General features: G+C 41.7%; 1 protein-coding gene and 1 pseudogene across 1 annotated transcript in view; both read left to right on the forward strand.

The window, feature by feature from the left end:
- The first annotated feature begins 5899 nt into the window (after positions 1 to 5899).
- Positions 5900 to 18713, forward strand: part of LOC140484474 (LIM domain-binding protein 3-like) — a 209769-nt gene continuing 196955 nt past the window's right edge. The window contains exons 1-2 of the mRNA XM_072582883.1: positions 5900 to 5983; positions 7293 to 7421. Coding sequence (XP_072438984.1) covers positions 7326 to 7421 — 96 coding nt within the window. The 5' untranslated portion in view covers positions 5900 to 5983; positions 7293 to 7325. The remainder of the gene's footprint in view (positions 5984 to 7292; positions 7422 to 18713) is intronic.
- LOC140484778 (5S ribosomal RNA) lies at positions 14527 to 14645 on the forward strand (annotated as a pseudogene).

Below are 18713 nucleotides of genomic sequence, written 5' to 3' on the forward strand. Positions count from 1 at the left end.
ATCTAAGCTCTGCAATCCAGCCACATTCATTTATAAATGGCGATGGACAAGTCACTGGAGAAGCAAGTTTGAAAAATAGCCCAACACATCAGTGCAAAAAGATAAGACTGAACCATTTAAAACAATCTCTAGCCAAAAGTGCCATGTAGATGATCCATCTTAGCCTCTCCTCGAGGTTCCCAGCATCACAGATTCCAGTATTCAGACAATTCAATTACTTCTACGTAATGGATGGAGGCATGGGATATTGCAAAGGCTATGGGTCCTGAATAATCTGACAATACTAGTCCAGACTATTGCTTGAAGACTTTTACTTCACAAATTGTCATGCCCTCGGTTATGCTGTTCCAGCACAGCTACAACACTGGCATCTACCCAACTATGTGGAAAATTGCTCAGGTATATTCTGTACGTAAAAGCAGGACAAATCTAACCTGATCAATTACTGCCCCATCAAACTACTCTTGATCATCAGAAAAGTGATGGAGGGTGTCATCAACAGGATTATTAAGCAGCACCTGCTCATCAATAACTTATTCATTGATACCCAGTTTGGGTTCTGCGAGGGCCACTGGAAAACATTTAAAATTTGAATGTGGTTGGCTGATTTAACCAGAAACACCCTCATCCCATGAGCTAATATTTAAAAACTCAGCCCCCGACCTCATTAATGCCTTGATCCAAACTTGGACAAAAGAAGTGAACTCCAGAGATGAGGTGTGGGTGACAATCTTTGACATCATTTTTGAAAGAGTGTGGCATCAATGAGCCCTAGCAAAGATGGCATCAATAGAAACCAGGGACAAACTCTCCACTGGATGGAATTATTCCCAGCACAAAGGAGGAAGGTTGTGGTTGTTGGAAGTCAGTCATTTGAGCTCTAGAACATTTCTGCAGGTGTTCCTCAGGAGAGTGTTCTATACCCAACCATTTTCAGTCACGATATCATGATGACTTTTCTCCCATCATAAAGTCAGAAATGGGGATGTTTGCTCATGATGGCATAATGTTCAGCTCCATTTGTGACTCCTCAGATACTGAAGCAGTCCACGTTCAAATGCAGTAAGACCTAAACAATATCCAGGCTTAGGTTGACAAATAACATGTAATAAGTACACAAGTTAGCTCAGTGAACTTGAAGGTTTGTTTTCAGACAATGAGCTACATTGCACTGCAAAACCCAAGAACTACAAAAAGCAGAAGAAAAATATCTATACAATGTTTTCAAGAAGAACGGGTACTCAATAATCACAATTCACCGATTCCTCAGAATCAAACCCAAACAAGCAGACACAATGCAACCAAAAACTGTTGCCACATTACCTTACATCAAAGATATATCAGAAATGACTGCCAGACCATTCAGACCCTTGGCATCATGGTAGCTCACAAACCTACCAACACATTTAAACAGTGACTAATGAACCTAAAGGTTCGATTAAATACCACCAGCAAAACTAATGTCATTTACAAGATACCATGCAAGAACTATAAAAAACACTACATCAGACAAACTGGCTGGAAACTTGCCACCAGGATACATCAATACCAACTGTCCACCAAAAGACACAATCCACTATCACTAGTTTCTATACATACAGACAAAGAAGAACACCACTTTGATTGGGATAACACACACATCCGAGGACAGGTGAAACAAAGACATGCACGAGAATTCTTAGAGGTATGGTATTCTAACCAGAACTTCATCAATAAACAAGTCAATTTAGACCCTATCTACCTTTCCCTGAAAAAAAGAACGGGAAATGACATTACCCACCTTAAGAAACCAAGACCTATAAATAGAGAGCAGGTCATACCACCAGCGCTTCACTGGAGACTCTCACTGTTGATGTTACCTAGTATAGTGATGAAATATCTGAAAACAAATCTTCAAGCTCAGTTAGCTAACTTACATACTTGTCATCAACCTGAGCTACAAACCTTCTCAAAAATCAGTAACAAGTAATAATCTGAAAGCGCCGGTAATAACCATCTCCAAAAAGAAAGAATATACGATAGTATAAAGAAAAATCTGTGTCAGAGCAGTGTGGTACAGTCAAGAAGGAAATAAGGAGAGTACATGTTTCAGTAATGATCAAGAATATCACCAACAAATCCAGGATATCTGAGATATCAAGGGATATAGAGGACCAGGTAAAGAGCAGGGAGACTTATAACAGGCACAAAGAGCTCAGAACAGCAAAGGCCCAAGAGGAGTATACAATGTACAAAAGGGAGTTTAAAAAGAAAATTAACAGAGCAAAAAAAGACATGAAAGGATAATGGCACGGAAAATAAATGAAATCCTAAGTTATTTCAAAAAATACAAAAAGATTACTAGGAAACAAGTAGGGTTCATTAAGGATCTTAGTGGCATTTCGTGGGTATTCACTAATGAGAGGGATGATGTAGATGTAGAAATCAGGGAGAAGGACTGTGACATAATTAAAGAAATTTGCAGGTGGTCTGAGTGGTCTGGCATCTTTAATGGAGATAACTATCCATGGCCAGATGAAATGCATTCCTGGTTGTTGAGTATGGCAAGGGGACACTGGCAATAATTTTTGATTCCTATCTGGCCATGGGAGAGGTGCCAAAGAACTGGAGGATAGCCAATGTGGTACCATATTTCAAAAAGAGAGCAAGAGATAAATCAGGAAATTACAGGCTAGTCAGTCTCACATAAACGGTGGGGAAACTATTGGAAGCAATTCTGAAGGGCAGAATTAATCTGTGTTTGGAGATGCAGGGATTAATCAAGGACAGTCAGCATGGTTTTCTTAAGGGAAGATCATGTCTGACCAACTTGATTGAACTTTTCAAAGAAGTGACCAGGGATGTAGATGATAGCGATGCATTTGATATAATCTATTTGAATTTCAGCAAGGCTTTTGATAAAGTCTCGCATGGGAGACTATAGTGAATGTAAGAGCTCGTGGGGTCAAGGAAAACTGGGCTAATTGGATCCTGAATTGATTGAATGGCAGGAAGCAGAGGGTGATGGTCAAGGGGTATTTTTGTCACTGGAAGTCTGTGTCCAGTGGAGGCCCATGGGGGTCAGTTTTAGAGCACTTGCTGTTTGCGATACATATAAACAATGTAGACTTGAATTCAAGGGTTGTGAACAGTGAGGAGGATAGCCTTAGATTACAGGAAGGTATAGATGGGCTGATCAATGGCAAATGGAATTCAGTCCAGATGGTGATGTGATGCACCTGGACAGGACAAACAAGGCAAGGGAATACACAATGAACAGTTGGACCCTGGGAAGCACCGAAGATCAGAGGGACCTTGGTGTGCACGTATACCAGTCCGTTAATGTAGTGGGAGAGGCAGATAGTGGTGAAGAAGGCGTATGAGATATTTGCTTTTATTAGCTGAGGCATTGGGTTTAAGAGCAGGGAGGTTATGCTGGAATTGTACAAAATGTTTGTTAGGTCACAGCTAGAGTATTGTGTGCAGTTCTGGAATCCACATTAAAGAAAAGCTGTGATTACACAGGAAAGGGTGCAGAGGAGATTTATCAGGATGTAGCCTGGGCTGGATAATCTCAGTTATGAAGAGAGATTGGATAGACTGGAGCAGAGGAGACAAAGGGGGTATATGATTGAGATGTTTAAATTACAATGGGCATAGATAGGGGAAACAGGAAGGAATTTCTTTTCCCTGATGGAGGGATCAATGACTTGGGGCACAGATTTAAAGTAAGGGGCAGTACACTTAGAGAGGATGTGAGGAAAGACTTTTCACCCAGAGGGTGATGGGAATATAGAACTCACCACCTGTAAGGGTGGAAGGGCAGAAACACTCATAACCTTTAAGTAGTATTTAGATGTGCATTTGCAGTGCCAAGTCATACAAGGCTATGGGCTAAGTGTTGAAAAATGTGATTAGAATAATTAGGTGCTTATTTTGGACTGGCATAGACTCACTTTTTCTGTGCTGTAGACCTCTATAATTCCATGACTAACCATGGTCCCTTGACATTCATTGGCATTACAATTGTTGAGACCCCACTGTCAACATCTGGGAGTTACCATTGATCACAAACTGAACTGGGCTAGCCATATAAATACAGTGGCTCAAAAAGCAGGTAAGACTTTAGGAATCCTGCAGTGAGTAACTCATCTCTTGACTCCCAAAGCCTCTCCACTCTTTACAAGGTACAAGTCAGGAATGCTCTCTACTTGCCTTGATCGGTGCAACTCCAACAAAACTGAAGAAATGTAGCACTATCCGGGACAAAGCTTGATTGATTGGTGTTACATCCACAAACATTCACTCCTTCCACCACTGACAGAACATAGCAGCAGTGTATACTGCCTACAAGACGAAGTGCTGAAATCCACCAAGCTCCTTAGAGAACTCCTTACACCCTTACAGCTGGTGATTTCCATATTTCCACCACCCTCTGGGTGAAAAATCTTTCCGCACATCCCCTCGAAATCTCCTGCCCTTTACTTTAAATCTGTGCTCCAAGTCATTGATCCCTCTATGAGGGAAAATGTTCCTTCCAGTCTCCCCTATCTATGTCCATCGTAATTTTAAATAAGAAGTTAGGTAACAAATGCATTTCGATGTGGACAAGTGTGAGGTAACACAGTTTGGTACAGAGAACAGTGTAACATAAAGTGTACTTTTCAAAAGTGTGTAAAGGAGCAGACAGATTTGAGTGCATATATGTATAAGTCATTAAATGTGGCGAGACAGGTAGAGAGAGCTGTTAGTAAAGCATGCAGTGCTAGCTTCATTAATGGGGGACGGAGTACAAGAGCAGGGAGATTCTGCAGAATATATATAGGACACTGGTTCTATCTCAGCTGGAATATTGTGTACAGTTCTTGGGTGCCACACCAGAGGAAGGATGTGTATGCATTGGAGAAAGTTGTGAAGAGATTTACAATGGTTGCAGGGCTGACTCATGGTTACCAGGATAGATTGGGACTGTTCCTTCTGGCAGGAGAAAGCTGAGGGGACACTTAATAGTTTTCAAAATCACAAGGGATTTGGACAGAGAAACTGTTCCTGCTAGTAAATGGATCAAGAACTACTGGTTGTGGTTTTCAATCGTTTTGCAAAAGAAATGGAGAGAAAGAAACCTTTTCACCATAAGTAGTTAGGGTGTGGGATGCTCTGCCTGGAAATGTGGAGGCAGGTTCCATTGAGGCATTCAAGAGGATTATTGGATGGTTATTGAAATAGAATCAACATACAGGGTCAAGGCGGGAGTTTGGCACAAAGTCAAAATGAGCCGGTGCTAACATTATGGCCGAATGACCTGCGATTCTATAATGTGTTTAAGAAATCTCCATGCTGAAGTTCAAGCCTTTCAACATATCAGGGGACTCCTATCACGTGTAGTCCAAGTTGAAAGCAGACCTTGACTGTAACAAACCAATCTGAGGGTGAGTCTTGTTTCATAGCAAACGACCAGTCCCAAACAATCTCCTCCCAGCATGGAAAACAGACTGTCGTTCCAGGAATGTTGATAAATAGGACAGGACTTTCTGCTTCCCTGTTTTAAATTTCAATCCAACTTATTACCAGATAAAAATATCATTCACAACGCCAACCCCTAAATATTTCATAACTAACACACCTTTCAACATGTGATCCTTAAAATACATCATTATTTAAGAATCGAGAGAAGGGATTTAGTAAAAGATTTGGCACAATATTTGCAACGATCCACGTGTAGAAATAAAGGTTGAAAATGATTGCAGAACGGAAAATAAAGGTGCCAACGCTCCCTGTGTGTTTCATTGTTCCCGGGGATATGTGCCAGAGGAATTCTGGACATTGTCCCAATCCCAAACTCTTTGTTAAATGTCTCCCTCCCTATTCCCCACCCTCAGCAGCTCGTTGACCGGCTGTCCAGACCCATCAGTTCACGTCATGCCCGGGGCTGGCAGCTGATAAATGTGCTTCCTGATACTGCGCTGCTTCGATTCAGAGGACCGTGGGCAGCAGCAGCGACCAGGTATACCCAAAGATCGCTTTCTCCTTTCATCTCACCCAATGCAGTTTGTTTTGTTTGCAGCCTCGGCTACGCGTGGTTAAGAAAGGAGGGCGCCGTATCTTGCTGCATTTAATAGGTGTTTGACTCGTAGCAGGTCAAAAAGTTGGTTGAAGAGAAGAGGGAGAAAGACAGGTCAGAAAGTGGTCAAAATCGACAGGCTTTATTGCATACACGGCCCTCCCCTCCCGTGGTTTGGACTGAGCGTGTCTCCAGCTATTTAGTATTTGAAAAGCTACCGACTTCTCATTACTTGTTAACGCTAGCAAGTGATAACGCTCCCAAACTAACCCCCTTCCTGCAGACTGGGGGGGGGGGGAGGTGAAATGATCCCCTCTTGACTTGTAAAGGTTTGCCCTTTTTAAAAGTTATTGCTTGTGATATTGAATCCCCCGAAGGGATTAAACTGGTGGCTCTCGAGAATGACTCGAAATGTGGAGAAAATTTGAAGATTAAAAAAATAATTAGAGGGATGTTTCCGAACAGTGTGTTGCAAGGCATGAAATGGAGGGAAATTCCCCTGCAGCCGCTGAAAATTGATTGCAACACTTGGCTGTTGAATTCTGAAATGGTGCTAGAACAGCGTGGTTGGGGGTTGGTGGTGGTGGTTGTGGTGGGGGCGTGGGGGAGTTGGTGGTGGTGGGAGGCGGGGGCGTGCTGCATCTCATATATTGAATCCATTCTACAATTCATAGTACTCTGTCGAGATTTTCAAGTTCTTAACACCTGTTGCATCGTTTTACTTACTAAGTATGTTACTAAACATCTACCGTAAGCAGAAATGTATTTATTGATATTCAAAAAATGTTACACCAGATATCATTTTTAACAGTAGAATTATGTTAAATCAATGCTACAGTCTAGTATTGAAAGTATTGGGTGCCTGTTAAAATACTTATCATAAACGAAATTCTGGTTGCTAAGATTAAGTGAACCATCTTTTGAATGGTCTGTGGTTATCCACTTTTTAGTTTGTAAGAGTTTTGAATCGATTTGAGAAGTTGAAGGAATCTGGAAAAATCGATGTGACTGAGTCCTATATTGGTGCTGTGAGTCACACAATCCTGGCATTTTGGGTGTTCTGTTACAGTCCATATATGGCTCAGATTGAGCTGTGACCTGTCCCTGTATGACCACTTGTTACTATTCTTGGAGGCACTCCAGTCCCTCTTCTCAATGGGCAAAAGTTTTTGATGCTTTGTTTCAATTGTTACTCTTTATTCACAGACTTTTCTTGTCTCTTCTCTTCCCCCATTGCTGACTCTTTCTCAAGTAGCGGCTCGAGCAGCTGCTGGGAGAGTGAAGGATGTCAACCTATAATGTGTCTCTCAATGGCCCCGCACCTTGGGGCTTCAGGCTGCAGGGAGGAAAGGATTTCAACATGCCCCTGACTATATCCAGAGTAAGTTCATGTGTGTTCCTGCTGTTCAAAAAGTACCTTAATTTTTCAGCAACAGTCAAACGTTTGTGCATTGTGAACATTCTAATTCCCTGTGATCCTCTCCATTTCTACTTATCTCCAATGGTTCCAGGTATTTTGAGCCACGCTATTACACAGCAAAGGCTCAGCCAATCCTTTGTACTTTTAGATGTCTAGCATCCATAGTATTTTGCCTTTGTGTTTGGTTGCTGGAATCAATCTATTATTGATATGTGCACTGTATTACTTAGCTGGAGCTGCTTCCAAAGCAGACAAGTGTGGTGGTAGTGGGTGGAGAAGACAGGAATAAATTTCCCCAACTTGAGGCAGTGGTGTGGTTTTCCAACTGAATCACTTTGAAGCTTCCCTCTCACCCAGTAATATTCCAATGGATCTCCAGAACCAGCCAGAATAACTGAGCAGAAATGTTCTCATTACTCATTGACAGTCTTACATTCTTACATTGACATTCTACAATTTTCTAAGTTAAATTCGAAGCCTAAATACTTCCATCATGAATCAGTCAAGAGCGGCACTTTCATAAACTGCTGTTGTATTCTTTGATTCAGATGCCACGGCTTGATCCCAGGATTTACTCTGCTAAATCTGTGAGTGAAGCCCAGATTCTGACTCACATGGCCCCAGCTCAAATTGGGTCTACAAGTAGGTTGCCAGGCCATAGAATCCAAGCTGTTGATCCACACTGACTCTCTCTTGGCTGTGAGTAGCTCATGGGCTGAAGTTTAAGTAGACATAAGGTTGGTATAGAGACCCTAATGCCTCCAGTGATTATTCTGAAGGAACATCTCCTTCACCTATTGACGAAATGCTCATTAAGAACGTAAAATTTCAAAACCCTGAGATTTTATTTATTCTGATGACTTCCACCTGGTCATTCAACTGTGAACCAAACTCTGTCTCTGTTCTGTTACTTTTTAGGGTTCAACTCATGCCCCAATCCATTCTAGCCATGATCTTTTGTATCATTACCCCATTCCCTCTTCTTGACTTTTTCAAACATGAACTATTACAGTGCACAGAATTTTGAACCTTTGTCATTTTGTGTACTCCAAACCTCACATCAAAAAACCCACCTTTCTACCATGACATTATCAACCATTTTGGCTATTTAAGGTGAGAATATTGTTTCTTGTCATAAAGCTTTTTTGTAAAAAAAAAAGCATTTATTTTGTATTGTTGAAATACAGATATGTTTTTAAAGCTTTCAGTTCTGCAGGTCAGATTCCCTGTTGTGCTATGAATCATGTTAATAAGTGATTTAAGATTATCCGTCAGGCTGACAGTGTGGTTTACTTCAATGAATTAGAAGTCACAACCAAAAAGGTAAATGCCCACCCATTGTGCCATTTCAATTAAACAAATGTTTATGGTTTCCTGATGCATTCCATATGCCAAATCAGAGTTGACTTGCTCAATTTGAATTTGAACATAAGCTTGACAATAATTGTTTCCTGGTGCATTATTTCTGGCAATGCCTCTACCAATTGGAGTCTACTTACTCACCAATCAGCATCCTCTTCTCATTCAGTTGTTGTTTAGTTGTAGGTGGAAAGGCAAGTTGCAAGATGGATACAGACAGTTTACAGAGAGATTGGTTAAGTTAGTGGCAAAATGTGAAGTTATTGGAATGGAGAACAAAAGAACATATTATTTAAATGGAGATAAACTGCCGAAAGCTACAAAGGGATACTTGTACATGAAACACAGAAAGTCAACACATAGGCGAGTAGGTAATCAGACTAATGGAATGTTGTCTCTTATTTCAAGGCAGCTGAAGTTTAAGAGTAGGGAAGTCTTGCTGTAACTGTACTAGGTACTGGTGAGACCACATCTAGAGCACTATGATCAGCTAAACAGCTGAGACTCTACACACTGGTGTTTAGAAGAATGAGAAGTGATCTCATTGAAACATACAGGATTCTTAAGGGACTTGACAAGGTGAATGCTGAAAGGATGTTTCTCCTTATGGGAGAGCTTCGGACCAGAGGGTGTAGTCTCAGAATAAAGCAATGCCAATTTAAAACTGAGTTGAGGAGGAATTTCTTCTCTCAGAAGGTTGTGAGTTTTGGGCAGCAGTTTGGGCAGAGTCCTTATGTATATTTAAAGTTGAGATAGGTTCTTGATAGGAAATCAAGAGTTATGGGGATAGGGCAGGTAATGCCCAAGGAATGTCAGATTAGCCATGATCCTATTGAATGATGGAGCAGCCTTGAGGGGCTGAGTGGCCTTGTTCTGTTCCTGTTTCTTCTGGTCATATCGTTCCCTTTGACATTAGTATTTTTGCGATTCCATTCTGCAAGATGTAAACCTTCAATTAAGATTTTTTTCAGAAATACCGAAATTTATTTTGTTATCAAATGCTGTTATTTTGTGTTATAGACTAGACCAAATATATCAGGAGATATGCTATTTAAAGGCAAGTGTAAGGTGCTGTGTTCCAGATGTAATTCGATTGGTCACACTACTCAGCTTTGAACAAAACACACCTTATTCTTACTTCCAGTTAAAACACAAACAAAGGAAAGAAGAATTGGTGTAACTTTAACTCTATTGGAAAAGTGAACAGAATAATTGATCATTTAATGACTAAACAGCAGTTGTTTCAGTATAGTAACAACCCATAAACATAACCTTGGCAATTCAGAAAAATAGATAGTCTCACATGTGGCATGGTGGTTCAGTGGTTCACACTACTGCCTCACAGCACTAGGGACCCAGGTTTAATTCTAGCCTTGGGCAACTGTCTGTGTAGCGTTTGCACATTATCCTTGAGTCTGCATGGGGTTGCTCTGGATGTTCCCGTTTCCTTCCACAATCCAAAGGTTAGGTGGATCGGACATGCTAAATTGCCCCTAGTGTCTAGGGATGTGTCGAGTAGATGGGTTAGCCATTGGAAATGTAGGGTAACAGGGATAGGGTAGGGGGCTGAGTTTGAATGGATGGTTGGTGGGACTTGTTGAGCCAAATGGCCTGTTTCCACAATAAAGTGATTCTATGATCAATGTTTCACAGGAGGAAAGAATATCAAGAGAGAATTCTGGCAGAGAGAGAGAGAGCTCAAACATTTTGCTGTAGCAAGAACAGATGTGTGGAGCTTCAAAACACCAACAACTACTGAAAGTTAAACTAAAAACTAAACTGGCTCCACCCATGCATGCTGCTTCTATTGTTCCAACTTTTAAAATAAAATCCAAAGGTCTTACAACCTGTTTACTGGCTTGGAGGAGACAGCTCGGTGCCATAGCTCAAAACCTCAACAAAGCAGGACAAAATACACCTCTAAAAGCTATACTATTGTCACAGTTGTCTATGTTATTTGATAATGTCCAGAATATTTTTAAGATGCCATGTGATCTTGTAGATTAGAGAGCTGTTTAATGACTAAGTTTGTTAGATGTTGACGATGTCTTGAAAAAAACAAGATAAATTTCTAACTGACTGTAGGAACAATGTATTTAATGAATCTATCAATCATGTTTAACTAATACCAATTCTTGCCAGCTCTTTGAAAACTATTCAAAAGTGCAAATGCCAAATCAGAACCTTGGAACTCCCACCAACATTGTAGGCCTATCTACATCGAATGGACTGCAATGGTTCAAGAAGGCAGCTCACCGCTACCTTCTCAGGGCAACTAGGCATGGCAATGAATCCTCAGTGATGGCCACTCCTGTGAATGAATTAAAACAGGAAGGTGAAATACTTGATTTTATTGTACCCCCAAAGGCTAATTAACTGTTTTCTAATCAAAGTGGGCATGGAGTAATTGATAATAACAGAGATAATAAAGCAGACTTCTGAAACAGCCACCAAAGAAACTGTTGAGCTCATTCACTTGTCAGCTAATCTTACTTCACTTGCACCTGATGGCAATGCATAGAGGTATTTACTTGGCCATTTCTGTTGTAAGTGAGATAACCTCTCCCTGACTACATGGTTACACTGTTTGGAAGATTGTGGCCTGAAATTTCACTACTGAGGTGAGTGCACCAAGCTGAGAAATCCATAAGACCATAAGACATAGGAGCAGAAATATGTATTTCAACCCATTGAGTCTGCTTCACCATTCAATGAGATCATGGCTGATCTGAGAATCCATTTTCCTACCTTTTCTCTGTACTCTTAATTAAAAATCTGTCTATCTCAGCTTTGAATGTTCTTACCGATCTAGCCTTGCAAAAGAATTCCACAGATTCATTACCCTTTGAGGGAAGAAATTCCTCCTCATCTTTGTCATAAATAGGCAACCCTTTACTCTGAAGTCATGGTCTGAGAATTTCTCAATAGGAGAAACAACCTCTGCACATCCAGCCTGTCAAGCCTCCTGAGAATTCTATTTGTTTCAATAATGTTGTCTTTCATTCTTTGAAACTTCAGTGAGTACAGGCCTAAGTTATTCAGGTTTTTCTCATAAGTATATCCCTCCATAGCTAGGTGTACCTTCTCTGACCTGCCTTCAATGTTTCCTTATAGAAGGGCAACAAAACTATTCATATAATACAAGGCCTGACTACTGCATTGTATATTTTTAAAAAGACTTGTCTATTTTTATAATCCATTCCCTTTAAAATATCTTCCAGCTCAGTGCACCCAGCACAAGAAAAACTACTGGTGGATCTGGGGATTTGGGGTCTCAGGCAGATGGAGGATAAACGCAAGAATGACGACTCTGGGTGTTAGAAGCAGCCATAGAGGCTGTTGGGCGGTCTGTTTAAAAGGCCCAGTTGTTCCCTTAAATATTAGGTGATGTAGTCCTCACTCCTTAACACTACCATCTCCATTCCCCACCGTTGTCTACTCCACATCACCACACATGTCAACTCCCCAATTATCGCCCAATACATCTCATGACTTTTATTGTCAACTTTTGCCATCCCCTGTCTTTGATAACCTCAATGCCAACTTGAAGGGAATTCTTTCCCCTACTTGCCAACCTTTGTTCTTACACTCTCCAGAGTCTCTCCATACCAACTCACCCATTATCCATCGTGGGCAGGCCTCAGGCATCATCCCAAGATGAAATAAATTAAAGTTCTAAATATCTATAGCAGATATTTAGCAGACTTCGCCATTTTTTAAAACCATGATTTCATCAAGGCTCAGTCAATACATTTAAATCCCCTCAGGGACTTGATCCCCAATAAAAGCAAATACTTGTTTTCATAATCCCAAATCAAAGACAGCTACTCCTGTAATAACCTCTTTGAGCTGCTAATAAAGTTATGAACATACAGCTTTCCATGTGATAATAAGTTGTAGAAAGCAGCCAAGGATTCATAGATTTTTTTTAACTCACACAGAAACAGACTGATTTTAAAAAAAATTTAAGGGGATATTCGAGTCAATAACTTGACATTTAAAATTCTCCAGGCTTTATCTGGACTTCAATAGTCTTTGTAACCTCTCTACAAGTTTGTAATTGCCAAAGTGCAGGAGAAATTAGATCTGTTTGAACTCAGTAATGAGTTGTTTTAAAATTCATTTACAGAATGTGGGCATTGCTGGCAAGGCCTTTATTTATTGCTCCCGTTTGAGAAGGTGGTACAGACCTGCTTTGTTGATCCAATGCTGTCCATGACAAACCGTCAATGCTGTGGGCGGCACAGTGGCACAGTGGTTAGCACTGCTGCCATGCAGCGCCAGAGACCCAGGTTCAATTCCCGCCTCAGGCGACTCTCTGTGTGGAGTTTGCACGTTCTCCCCGTGTCTGCGTGGGTTTCCTCTGGGTGCTCCGGTTTCCTCCCACAGTCCAAGATGTGTAGGTCAGGTGAATTGGCCATGCTAAATTGCCCATAGTGTTAGGTAAGGGGTAGATGTAGGGGTATGGGTGGGTTGCGCTTCGGCGGGGCGGTGTGGACTTGTTGGGCCGAAGGGCCTGTTTCCACACTGTAAGTAATCTAATCTAAAAGAGGGCACCAATCCTTTGACCCAATGACAATAAAACAAGAACTCACAAGCGCTTGTATCTGCCTGCCTTTTTGGATGGTAGAAGTCAAAGGTTTGTAAGCTGCTGTGGAAGAAGTTTATATGATCGCGGCTGAGTTGACGGCTAGTTTATCTCTTCCTACTCAGTCACCCTCCCAACCCATTCCCCCCTCCCTCCCCAACATATCTCCCCATCTCCCCGTCCCTCGCCTTCACCACCCCACTATCTCTGACAAAAATGATTTCAGGTGGATATTCTACAGTATCTGCACAACTCTGTGAAAATTCCAGTCATAGAGTCATAGAGATGTACAGCATGGAAACAGACCATTCGGTCCAACTCATCCATGTCGACCAGATATCTCAACCCAATCTAGTCCCACCTGCCAGCACCTGGCCCATATCCCTCAAACCCTTCTTATTCATATACCCATCCAGATGCCTTTTAAATATTGCAATTGTACCAGCCTCCATCACTTCCTCTGGCAGCTCATTCCATACACATACCACCCTCTGTGTGAAAACGTTGCCCCTTAGGTCTCTTTTATATCTTTTCCCTCTCACCTTAAAACTATGCTCTCTAGTTCTCAGGGAAAAGACATTGTCTATTTATCCTATCCATGCCCCTCATGATTTTATAAACCTCTATAATGTCACCCCTCAGCCTCCGACACTCCAGGGAAAACAGCCCCAGCCTGTTCAGCCTCTCCCTGTAGCTTAGATCCTCCAACCCTGGCAACATCCTTGGAAATCTTTTCTGAACCCTTTCAAGTTTCACAACATCTTTCCGATAGGAAGGAGACCTGAATTGCACGCAATATTCCAAAAGTGGCCTAACCAATGTCCTGCGCAGCCACAACATGGCCTCCCAACTCCTGTACTCAATACTCTGACCAATAAAAGAAAACATACCAAATGCCTTCTTCACTATCCTATCTACCTGCAATTCCACTTTCAAGAAACTATGAACCTGCACTCCAAGGTCTCTTTGTTCAGCAACACACCCTAAGTGTATAAGTCCTGCTAAGATTTGCTTTCCCAAGATACAGCACCTCACATTTATCTAAATTAAACTCCATCTACCACTTCTCAGCCCATTGGCCCATCTGATCAAGATCCTGTTGTAATCTGAGGTAACCTTGCCTACGGCCGTACTAGTCTGAAAACACCCGATCTCATCTGATCTCGGAAGCTAAGCAGACTCAGGCCTGGTTAGTACTTGCATAGGAGACTGTCTAGTAATATGAGGTGTCTGAGGTAACCTTCTTCGCTGTCCACTACACCTTTAATTTTGGTGTCATCTGCAAACTTACTAACTATACCTCTTATGCTCACATCCCTATCATTTATATAAATGATAAAATGTAGTGGACCCAGTACCGATCCTTGTGGCACTCCACTGGTCACAGGCCTCCAAACTGAAAAACAACCCTCCACCACCACCCTCTGTCTTCTACCTTTGAGCCAGTTCTCTATCCAAATGGCTAGTTCTCCCTGTATTCCATGAGATCTAACCTTGCTAACCAGTCTCCCTTGTCGAACGCCTTACTGAAGTCCATGTAGATCACATCTACTGCTCTGCCCTCCTCTTTGTTACTTCTTCAAAAAGCTCAATCAAGTTTGTGAGAGGTGATTTCCCACGCACAAAGCCATATTAACTATCTCTAATCAGTCCTTGCCTTTCCAAATACATGTACATCCTGTCCCTCAGGATTCCCTCCAACAACTTGCCCATCACCGAGGTCAGACTCACTGGTCTATAGTTCCCTGGCTTGTCCTTACCACCCTTCTTAAACAGTGGCACCATGTTAGCCAACCTCCAGTCTTCCGGCACCTCACCTGTGACTATCGATGATACAAATATCTCAGTAAGAGGCCCAGCAATCACTTCCCTAGCTTCCCACAGAGTTCAAGAGTACACCTGATTAGGTCCTGGGATTTATTGACTTATATGCATTTCAAGACATCCAGCACTTCCTCCTCTGTAATATGGACATTTTTCAAAATGTCACCATTTATTTCCCTACATTCTGTATCTTCCATGTCTTTTTCCACTGTAAATACTGATGCAAAATATTCATTTAGTATCTCCCCCATCTTCTGCGGCTCCACACAAAGGCCGCCTTGCTGATCTTTGAGGGACTCTATTCTCTCCCTAATGTATTTGTAAAAACCTTTTGGATTCTCCTTAATTGTATTTGCCAAAGTTATCTCATGTCCCCTTTTTGCCCTCCTGATTTTTCTCTAAATGTATACTCCTACTGCCTTTATACTCTTTTAAGGATTCACTCAATCTATTCTGTCTATACCTGACATATGCTTCCTTCTGTTTCTTAACCAAACTCTCAATTTCTTTAGTCATCCAGCATTCCCTATACATACCAGTCTTTCCTTTCACTTTCTCTGGACTCTTGTTGTCTCATTTCTGAAGGCTTCCCATTTTCCATCCAGCCGTTTACCTGTGAACATTTGCCCCCAATCAGCTTTCGAAAGTTCTTGCTTAATACTGTCAAAATTGTCCTTTCTCCAATTTAGAATTTCAACTTTTAGATCTGGTTTATCCTTTTCCATCACTATTTAAATCTAATAGAATTATGGTCGCTGGCCCCAAAGTGCTCCCCCACTGACACCTCAGTCACCTGCCCTGCCTTATTTCCCAAGAGTAGATCAAGTTTTGCACCTTCTCTAGTAGGAACATCCACATACTGACTCAGAAAATTTTCTTGTACATACTTAACAAATTCCTCTCCATCTAAACCCTTAACACCATGGCAGTCCCAGTCTATGTTTGGAAAGTTAAAATCCCCTACCAGAATCACCCTATTATTCTTGCAGATAACTGAGATCTCCTTACAAATTTGTTTCTCAATTACCCTCTGACTATTAGTGGGTCTATAATACAATCCCAACCCTGTGTTTGTGGATTGATCCACAAAGAGCCATGTGGACTTGATAGGCTGAATGTCCCCTTTTAGCACCCTGGTGATGCAAGGAGCTAAATTTTCAGATCAGGAAGGGGATTGAGATATCAGGATCATTTCTAGACCTCAACCTAGCACCACATCAGCATCAGTTAGCAACACAATTTTCTTTGAGAAAGGTCCGAATTGGCCCGGAGGGGAACCTGGTACTACAGTGGGGCCAGCTGGTGTGGGAAGGAGGCAGGAACTAGATCTGCTGGGCAAATTTTAAAAGACCTACTGCAGCTATTCCAATGCTTGCCCATTGTCTGAATGGAATAGAGCGAAGAGGAGTTCAGAGGGTGAGCAGCCTCACAGCCCACAACAGTGCTCAAAGATGCCTCTTAACTATTACTCGAGCTGCTCTGCTCAAATGATGGTAACTCACTGCCCCTGCATCAGACTCTCGGTTTAACAACTCTGTTTCATTCAAGATCAATCAGCAGTAGATACATCCCAGATAAATGAGACAATGCATAACAGTCAGAAGAACAAGGTGGTTAGTTATTACCTGAAATATGTGAATTGGGTTGGGTAGAGGAACAAATGAATCCTGAAGCGTAGACTTGCTAAAATGTTGCAGCACAGGTAGGCAAGGCCATGAAAAAAGCAAACTAAGAACTAAACTGAATTCTCGAGGGATAAGGTTGGGCCTATGACATTGTCCTGGAGAACTGCAGAACATCACTGAATTTCCTACTGGCATTGAGGGTTACCAGTGACCAGAGACTGAACTGGACCAACTCTCTTAAAAACTATTGCTGCAAGTGCAGACCAAAGGCTTGAAATCCTGCAGCAAATAATTTACCTCCCGACTCCCCAAAAAAAGCTACAAGGCACAAGTCACTTTGTACCTTGTACAAGATGGACTGCTGAAATTCATTAAGGCTCTTTGGACAACACTTTCTAAACCTGCTACTACTATCATCTAGAAGGACAAGGCCAGCAAATACATGGGAACACTGCCATCTGCAAGTTCCCCTCCAAGTCACTCACCATCCTGACTTGGAAATATATCACCACTCCTTCAATGTTGTTGGATCAAAATCCTGGAACTCTGTTCCTAAAAGTATTGTGGGTTGACTTACAGCAAATAGACTGCAGTGTTCAAGAAGGCAACTCACCATCACCTTCTCAAAGTAATAAAATCAAGAGTATAGAAGTGAAAAGTATGGCAGTTACGCTAAATCTGTATTGAACCTTTGATACAACAACATGTGGAGTGTGGCGTGCAGTTCTGGTCACTGTTATAAAGCTGGTTTTGAGGCACTGGAGAGAGTGCAGATAAGGTTTACAAGGATGATATCAGAAATATGTTGCATTTGTGGGTTGGAAAGGATTGTCAAAATGGGTCCCTTTTGAAAATAGAAAGAGAAGGGGTGTTTTCTCAATCTTGAAAGATTTTGACAGTGGATACAGAGAGAATATTTCCTTTTATGGGGAAGAGCACAACTAGAGGTCATCAATATAAGACAGTCACCAAGAAATCCAATAGGAATTCAGAAGAAATTTTGTTACCCAGAGAGTGGTGAGAATGTTGAACTCCCTACCACAGGGCTGGTTGACGTGAGTTGTATTGATACATTAAATGGGAGGATTGATATGCAAGTGGGGGAGAAGGGACTCCACAGGTAAGATGGTTCATTTAAATGAGGGAAAATGGAAAGAGACTTGACTGAAGCGTAAGTACTAAAATGGACTGGTTGTGCTGAATGGCCTGTTGCTGTGCCTTATAGTCTTCTGTATTCCAACTCTCTGTTTGCCTCCCATCTTTCATTAATAACAAATTGTCCAAAACTTCAGGTAAGTGCTTGCTCCTGCGCTAAGTTCTGCTTGTCCATCACTTAAGTTCTTACTGACCGCTGGTTCCCTGTCAGCAATGAGGGACTGGCTATTTCCCTTTCCCTATGTCTTTGATCAACTCCAATCTCATATCCACCTTTCCCACCCAAAATATACCTAATTGCCGTGTTATGAGGGTCCTCCCCTCTACCATTAGCAAAACAGTTTTAATCTGCCTGCATCCCAAAATCTGGAGGCAGAATCTTTGAATGATAGGAAACCTTTTGTCGTCATCAGTCTGGAAGATAAGTCAAACCACATGGACTTGGCGAGAGTGAGAAAGCTGCTGTCGCACTGAGTAAAAACTGCAGACTACAAACTCCCTCACTCCATAGCTGCTAGATGCCATTTCCAGATTCTTTCATTGATAGCAGTGAGTTAAGGCATGAGCCCAGAGCCTGGTGCTCTGTGTGATTGTGTGCTGGTAAACGGAGATGCCCTGCCAGCTGTTGGATCCACATCACTGTCAAGAACAAAGGGAAATTTGTGGATGCCTGATGTCATGATATGTTCCACTGACTGCACA

Source organism: Chiloscyllium punctatum, chromosome 13 (genome assembly GCF_047496795.1).
Source record: "Chiloscyllium punctatum isolate Juve2018m chromosome 13, sChiPun1.3, whole genome shotgun sequence".
NCBI lineage: Eukaryota > Metazoa > Chordata > Chondrichthyes > Orectolobiformes > Hemiscylliidae > Chiloscyllium > Chiloscyllium punctatum.